Here is an 8,288-nt window from a genome sequence, read left to right on the forward strand (position 1 = left end):
TTTTTTTTTACGTTATAGATTCACAAAATTGAGATTACAAATAAGAATTTGTTTTCCAACCATTTATGCCTAAATAAATGAGTTTAGTTTCTCAGTGTACCTTCTTGCAGTGTAATAGTAATTTGTGCATTTATCATGCAAGTTTATATGGAGTTGTCTGATCTAAAAAAGTCATTCTCTGAATATCTACTTTATCATTTTCATCTCTTTTTATCTGTCCGCAGATATCATTTGAACTCCAAAGTTGACTGGAAGACCATTCCAACTTTAGAATGTTAAATTTCACAGCATCGTCAACAACAAAACACCTTATAAAACTGACTGACACCACCATGAAAAGAAATAAAACTTCTAAGGGAAAACAATGCCTTTCCTACACCAAGAAGAGCACAATTTGTTTTATCACCCAGCTTAAAAAAAGAGAAAAAAGAAGAATTCCTGTGGTTTCAAATGAATAACTTGCATTCCCTCTCGGACCATTCTGTGTCACCCTGTAAGAGAAAACACAAAACACTATCATCCCACGCTTATGTATCATGTGTCTAGAAAGCAAATGTTGGAGTGTAATTGTACAAATTATTTAACTCTTATTTTTTCTTCTTCTTCTGTTGTTCCTTTTATCTGGTAGTCCATCTTCTAGATCTTTTTCCCGCCTGTTTTTTCTGTTTAGATGATATGTTTCTGATTAGTAAAACTTTGAATCCTGTTATAAAACCATGTGAAAACAAGAAAAGTCATGTAAAATGCTGAAACTAGACCAGGATGGAAGAGCAGCTTTTTTTGACGATGCCAATCATGTTTTGTTTTGTTATTTTCGTGTGCACTAGGTTGCTCTAGAGGTTGTGTAGTTTTCATGAACGTGAGGTAAAGTTCACGCGCCCTTTTGTGAAAGCTTAATATTCATATTTTTGGGCGTCCCCAGACAGCGTTCACCTCTGATCTGTTCCGATTGTTAACATCGCTGGGCTATTGCCGATCATTGGCTAATAAGAATAGCCTTAGCTTTCTACAAAATGTAATCCTGATCTGTGCATTAGTTAAACTTTCAGTGTGCATCCTGGTCCTTTGTCATTAAAGAAAAAAGCAAATGCCATATCTCTTTGAAATACTTTGCCATTTCTGAGTCCGAGGTACTCGCTTCATTTATCTGCGAATGGCCGTTGTAAATATGGGTATCCGACTTGCACGCGAATGCAGCATTATATCCTAGCTAATGTTTCTTTCCAGTCTCGTCTCGTCCAGTCAGCTTTGTTTGCACAATAAGAAACTTGACTAACGTTTTAAGCGTTAACTAACCAAGCACATGCTGTTAATCACATTGAATGCTAATTTTAATGTAGAAAATGCACAAAAAAGTACAAAAAAAAGTGAAAAAATTCACCAAAAAAAAAATACAATCCTCTTTCATTGGATTAAAAACAGTTCAAACTAACCCCTTAGCTTATCTTCTGGTCTTATGTTTATACGTTCCTTCGAGCTTTTGGCTTTAATTCCGATTTTTGGGATGGTTTTGGTCGGCGGGCGTTGGGGAGGTGGGGCGGGGAGTGTTTAGGTTTTTTTTTCAGTGGTGTCGGGATCGGTGCTTGGAAAAACAAAACCTTTTTCTTTTCTTTCTTTTTAGCCCAGTTCCAGAGAGAGAACAGATAGCCCTGTCTGTGCTTGGAAATACAGTTACTACTATGTGAATGAAATGTTGTACAAATCAATGTCTGAAAATAATGATAATTCAGAAATTTTTAAGTTAAGCGTTTTATTTCATCTGCCATGAATTAACGTAGTCGCATGCTGTAGAATTTGCTTAAACAGGAGCTGACATCTTTAGGCCCACTTACCTTCACCGGGACGGCGAAACCGATATGAAACTGAGAATTTTTGACCATTGAAACATTGATTCCAGATGTTTTACACATGCTGTGCATACATCCTTTACTTTTACCGGCGAAGCTATGCACCAATATGAGAAATCGCGAGGGCGATACGACATGTATTTCCTGCAGACGACCTGTAAGTCATGGCCATGCTTCCTGAAATTGTCCCGAATTAAACGACAGTTGCGAAAAGTCCCGTTCGAGACGCTCGAAAAACCTTCGTGCGAGTTTTCTAAATCAAAACGTTCGATCGGAGAATCGCGAGAAACTTTTGGCTTTTCTTTAAAATGGCATCTGACATGGCAGAGTCTTTTTCCACTGTAAACAGATGCACTTTCTTTAATAGTTTTGACTTCTTTTTTTTTTTATTATTATTATTGTTTTTTTCCTTTCTCTGCGATAATGTACAATAATTGTGATGTATTTGTGTGTGCTGCCACCAGTAAAGATTAATTGCAGTTCAATTAAAATGGATTCCCCTTATTTTCTCTCTTCATTAATAACTGTAGATCTCAGCACTCCCTATCTCACCTTTTGTATTTAATTTCAGTCTGTCGGTGTACCACAGAAAGCTGGATGCAACATAGATACTATATTAAAATGTACTGTTATTTAAGATGTAATAAAACAAGTTTGAGATGTCTCTGATGTGCTGATGTTTTGCTAGAGAGTTTGCCACAGCAGAAAGTAAGTGTAATAAAAGAGCTTTTTTAAGGTCCGTTCTGACTGAATTAGCAGTTCCTCGTTCCTCGGACTTCCTGGAGTAAATGATGCCATCATCATTTGATATTTGGGGATGTTTCCAGTCTAATGTGTGCTTACCTTTGCTAGAAATTAATTCGGGTAGTCAGTACCTCATTGAGTCGTATTAATCTGCTATGAAAAACTTTTAAGAAGTGATTTGTGATTTCCAAGCCTGGGAAACTCCTAGCAATGTCCTTTTCTAAAAAAATGGCTGTATAAACAAAGGTCGTTCCAATGAAAACATCACTATTGTGTCCAACCAGAGGATCTTCTGTAGTGCTATGTACAAGTCTCCTTTTTTGGTATAGCCTACTTAGAGGTCTTCATACTTCATGCTGTAAAATAACTGGAGTCTGTAAGTGGCCATTACTGTTCTTAAGAATAACATTTCTAAATAAGCCAGCTGTCGAGAAGGCTGATCATCTCAGCAGGTCCTTGACTTGCACTGGAAATGGAGATGGATTACTGAGTGATCTACTTCTTGTACTATTATTAATCCTTGTAATCAGAGTTTGATGTTGATTGTGATCTGAGCCTTTGTTGTAAAGGGATAATTCACCGAAAAGTGACAATTTGTTGACAATTGACTAAAATGTGAGTCCTCTATTCATAATATTGCTTTCTCCAGTGAAAAAGTCAGCTCGTCTGAATCAGGAGAGAAATATGCACAGATCAAACACTGTTTACATGCCAAAACAAATGTGTTGGTGGATTTTGATGTGAGAGGACAACAGGAGATGGGATTTTTCACTGGAGGAAGCGTTATGTATGGACTCATATTTTAGTTTGACATTAAAATAGTCTTGATGGATTTGTTTCTTACAAACATGCAGCTTTCGCCTCACGAGATGTTATTTGATGGACTGGAGTGGTGTGGATTATTGTGATGTTTTTCTCAGCTGTTTGGACTCTCATTCTGACGGCACCCATTCACTGCAGAGGATCCATTGCTGAGCAAGTGATGTGATGCTACATTTCTCCAAATCTGTTCTGATGAAGAAAAAACTCAAAATCTTGGATGGCCTGAGGGTGAGTACATTTTCCGCACATTTTCTTTTTTAGGGTGAACAATTCCTTTAAAGGAAAAAATTATTCTTCTGTGGAACACAAAAGGAGATACTTTGAAGATAATTTTGGGTCCAAACCCCGTTAACTTTCATTGAATGGTCATAAAGCCCTAATATTATTTAAAAAATAAAATATTTTTTGTGTTCTGCAAAAGAAAGTCAAACGATATGAGGGAGAATTTTTGTTTTTTGTCCCTTTTCTGTCCCTTTAAGTGGGCTGGTATTGCTCTGAAATGAATCGATAAGTTCGTAATGGGCTTATGAATTTGAAAACAATTGCAAATTTAGCATGTGAATGTGTCTTTGAACATGTATCTACAATGCATTCTTTGTGAATTTATACAAATGGCTCATTGTTGCCACTTGTATATGCAATAGTCAGCAGTTATCTTGAGAAAAAGCAGACAAAAATAATAAAACCTAAACCAGCCAATCATGTGGCAGCAACTCAGTTCATATGCAGCATGCAGAAATGGTCCAGAGGTTCAGCTGTTTTTGAAACCAATCATCAGAATGGCTAAGAAATATGGTCTAATTGCAGCTAATTACTGCATGAATATGTAGTCATTATGACCCTCATGTGTCTCTAGGCAAGATATCCAGTGAACCGTGTGCATATTTTACCGCTTTTATTAAAGGGTTTTAATAAATGGTTTTCAATGCAACATTCTTAGGTGGTCGGGAATGTTTAGATGTGAACATTTGCCTCAATAACTCAGCCACATATATGTTTTCTCTTTCTGGTGTGTTGTTTTTCCTCCTTTTCTCCAAAAGAAATGATTTTGGGCCAATCTGACAGATCTATTCCTGTTTCTTAGGAAAAGTATGTAGGCCAAACCATATGGAAGATGCCTCAGTTTAGCAGTGACTAGAAACAAATGAGTTTCTGAGACACAGTCACACTCGTGATTATGTTGTTAGAAATCAATTCAACAAAAATAATTACTTCCAATTTGCATGTACTAGAATAGCCCACATTATTTGAAAGCAAATTGGGACACAGAATGCATTACTCAACAATAAAGGTTTCAAACGATTGTGTTATATGGTTGTCACATATTATGAGTTAGTGACTCTCACAGATGCTAAATAACAGAGTGCAGCTTTTAAAAAGTAGCACGTAGGACACCGTATATACCGCAGTAAGTAGTACACTATTTTTTTCATGCTGCTAAGCTCACTTGTCTGGTTCAAACAGTATTTGAGTCCCATCATTTTGCTTTTTGATTTTACTGAAACGGACTTCATAAACATCCTTCTTGCATGTAGTGCTTTACAACCAGATTTACAAGCAGTTTAACAATAAAAGGGAAAGTAAAGACCATCATGTAAAATGAAATATGACATTAAGAAAGTGGTAAAACTATCCTGTAGGATGCCTTCATGAATGCATTGAGGTGGCATTGATAATACTGGCCCTTACGCAATGAGAAAGCTCAGATAAATGTTGTTTGCAAATTAACAGTGATATAATTTCTGTCGATTTGCCTCTTAAGAAATCATGCAGGTTAAAGACTGATTAACCTTATGGTATTTAGAAGCAGTCAGTGAAAATCCTGAAATCACATAGTTACACAATCTTCCCATCTTCAGTCATATTAACCGAAGTTGCAGTCAAGTTCCACCAAATGTTCCACTGAATTTCCTCTCAATGGAGTAATAGATAATGGTCTTTCATGTAGCTGTTGTTGTTTTTTTTTGGGATAGAATGTGTCTTTGAAGTCTTTGAAGTTTTGGAATTCTCATGTTCAGAACTTATATGTTCCATTGATATAATAAACACAATTAATAATTTCTGATAAATGCAGATAAATGTTTCAGTGGCGCAATCAGCAGAACAAGCTGCTTTGAAAACACCTGCTTGCCTGGAATTTTGACTAAAACTGCAACTTACATCAAAGTGTTCAAAAATTGCAAGCTTAGGGGAGTACATAAAAAGACATAAACGAGTCAACTGTTGTCATTCAGTAAAAATAAGACACCATATCAGATATTTTAGTTTTGGAAGAATATGTTGAGAAATGCTTGAGCTCATATTGAGATTTATGACTTTTGATTGCAGATTTTTAAATCTGAACAAATTTTAAGGCATTTTTGAGATTTCTTCTGAAACTCTAAAGAAGCATGTGAGATTTCTATCTGAGAGGCAGGAAATCTTAAACCTCTCCATTTGTTTCCCATTCAAACTCATTGCTGTCTAGGGAATCTGATTCAGATACTGATACCATTTGTGACTTTTATTTCCCGTAGGGAACAATGATTTCTGTCTTACAATAATGCCCTATAGTAACAATGAAGAGTATCTTCTCAAACAATCTTTGCTGGTTTGTGATAAAACTGGATATACACTCTTAAACATAGTTTTTTTTTCTTCCATTACCATGTTTTACTGTGATTATACGTTTCATGTTTTAGCAGAGTGGGCGTGGTCTTTAAGGAAGCGCAGGTGTGATGGAGAGTAAATGATACTTAAAATGATACTCATTTTAAGTATTAATTCAAATATATGATGAAGAAGGGGTTAATTTTATTGAAAGTAGTATGTTAAAATTAAGCAAGAACAGGAAAAATGGGTATGTAAGGCTACAATCACTAGTTAGCGCTAGTGGACAGATTGTGTTTAGTGAGAGATGAACAAGGTTATTGTTATTAGCGCTGCTTAAAAGCGGACAAACTCCGGCTTCAGTGTTATTTGAGAGTTGGTGCTTTTTTTTTTTAATACAGAATGCGTTTTTGCGTGAAAACGCGAGACGCAGTACAGTGAAACGAAAAAACGCATGGTCTAGAGATGCTTTTTTAAAAAGTTCAAAGAGGTCATGAACGTGAACTATAAAAACATCCTGTAAGTTTTAGAGCTCAAAACTTTCTCGTTAGTCTAAAAACAGCTTATATTGAAGCCGATCTGCCAAAATGACAGGTTGTGGGAATGTGTCACTTTATGACGTAATAGTGTGGCAAAACCCCGCCTCCGCAGAAGAAAATCAACGCCTACTTCTACATTGCTGCCTGTTTAGCCCCGCCCACAGATTCACGCATGTAGTGTAATAGTCAGTGGGGTGTTTACTTCCGAGTCTACAATCTGCCACACTATTTAAACAGAGCGTTCCGATGAGGGGGGTCAAAACAGGACAGAAAGTTATTTCTATTACTTCTAAATTATGATGTTTTTTTTGATGTCATTATAAGTGGACCTCAGAGAACAGTACAAAAAAAGGCAGTTCATGACCCCTCCAACTTCCTTTACTTGAGTGCCATGTTTTGTGTACATCTTGTACATCTAGCGCATGCTTACATAGAAAAACAATGGAAAAATAGTGCAATGGAACAGAAAAATGCATTCTGCGTGAGACTGAGACGTCTTATAAGACTGTTTCATAATATAAACTTTGGTTTAATTATGCTCTTAGCACCTGTTTTTATTTGCACATTTTGCACATCCTGTTTTTTATGGAGCCCCGCAAATGACATGCAGGGGGGAAAAAGTAAAATCGTGCAGACGATTTACCAATTTGTTCCATTGTTTTAAGTAAATTGTGTACATGAAATCATAATTTGTTCTACTTCCTGTCCGCATTCTCATAAACTGATGTAGATGCCTCTCACTTAAAATAATTCCATGCAATGCAGCAAAGCTTTTGAGAATGTCTCTATAACTCATTCTCCTCAAAATAAAATCCAATTTAAGTGTCTCTGTCCATAACATAACAGCAGCAACTAGTTTAACAGAATGTGGACAAGAAGTAGGATTATTATTTCATGCACACGATTTACTTAAAATGAGGGAACATGCACACAACTTACTTTTTTTTTTTTTTTTTTTACTGCATGTCATGTGCGGGCCTCCGTAGTTCTTTTTTGGCAATGCTGTAAAATCCCATTATTTTTAAGCGTGTACCCGGATGAATCTTGCAAGAATATGTCCAGGATGCAGTTTTCTTGGAATAAAAGCATTTGCCAAATGCAAGAATCAAAATATGACCCATTTCTAAAAGTTGTGTGAGATTCACCCCCACTTTATCTAATGCACAACATCTTTCACATTTCAGTCTTTTAGTTGAGAACCTAAAAAAAGGAAGTAGAAAAACAACCGAGATGCTTTAAATTCGCTTCTTCAAGACAACATTAAAGACACCTATTCTATACACTCAGATTTCTTCCTCTTCATCAAGTGCAACTATCTTTTACTACTTAATTTTCTTCAGAGTCAGACAGCTTGCATTGGTTTTCAGGCTTGCAGCCCTCAGGTTTTTTTTTGTTTATGACCTGGCAGGAGCTGTTCATAGAGCAGGGCAGACAGTCTTGGTGTACGGAAGTGAAGCTTTGGCGCCTCGACTTCTGCAAGCTGCTTTGGCGTTGACGACCACTCTGTTTGAATGAACTAAAAGTCCTTCGATGTGGCGCTCTACGGATGATGGCCTTGCGGAAAGTCTCTCCTGCGAAGTAGTACAACAAGGGATTGAAGCAACTGTTGGACGCCGCCATGCACAACGAGATGACCAGAACTTTTAGGAGGAACTCAATGACCTGGCAGTTCTTCTCTAAAACCTTGGCATGAAGATGGACCGTGCGAGCGACGTGATATGGTAGGAAACACAGCAGGAATGTGCTC

General features: G+C 36.8%; 1 protein-coding gene across 1 annotated transcript in view; it reads right to left on the bottom strand.

Annotated features, from left to right (window-relative positions):
• Window positions 1–7,867: 7,867 nt before the first annotated feature.
• The window catches only part of LOC107696396 (cysteinyl leukotriene receptor 1-like), a gene marked incomplete at its 5' end in the record, with an annotated part of 6,665 nt that continues 6,244 nt past the window's right edge, over window positions 7,868–8,288 (bottom strand). Inside the window, one exon of the mRNA XM_016496708.1 lies at window positions 7,868–8,288. This exon is cut by the window's right edge and continues 9 nt beyond it. Coding sequence (XP_016352194.1) covers window positions 7,868–8,288 — 421 coding nt within the window.

The sequence above is a fragment of the Sinocyclocheilus anshuiensis genome, unplaced genomic scaffold (genome assembly GCF_001515605.1).
Source record: "Sinocyclocheilus anshuiensis isolate Anshui unplaced genomic scaffold, SAMN03320099.WGS_v1.1 scaffold522, whole genome shotgun sequence".
Lineage (NCBI taxonomy): Eukaryota > Metazoa > Chordata > Actinopteri > Cypriniformes > Cyprinidae > Sinocyclocheilus > Sinocyclocheilus anshuiensis.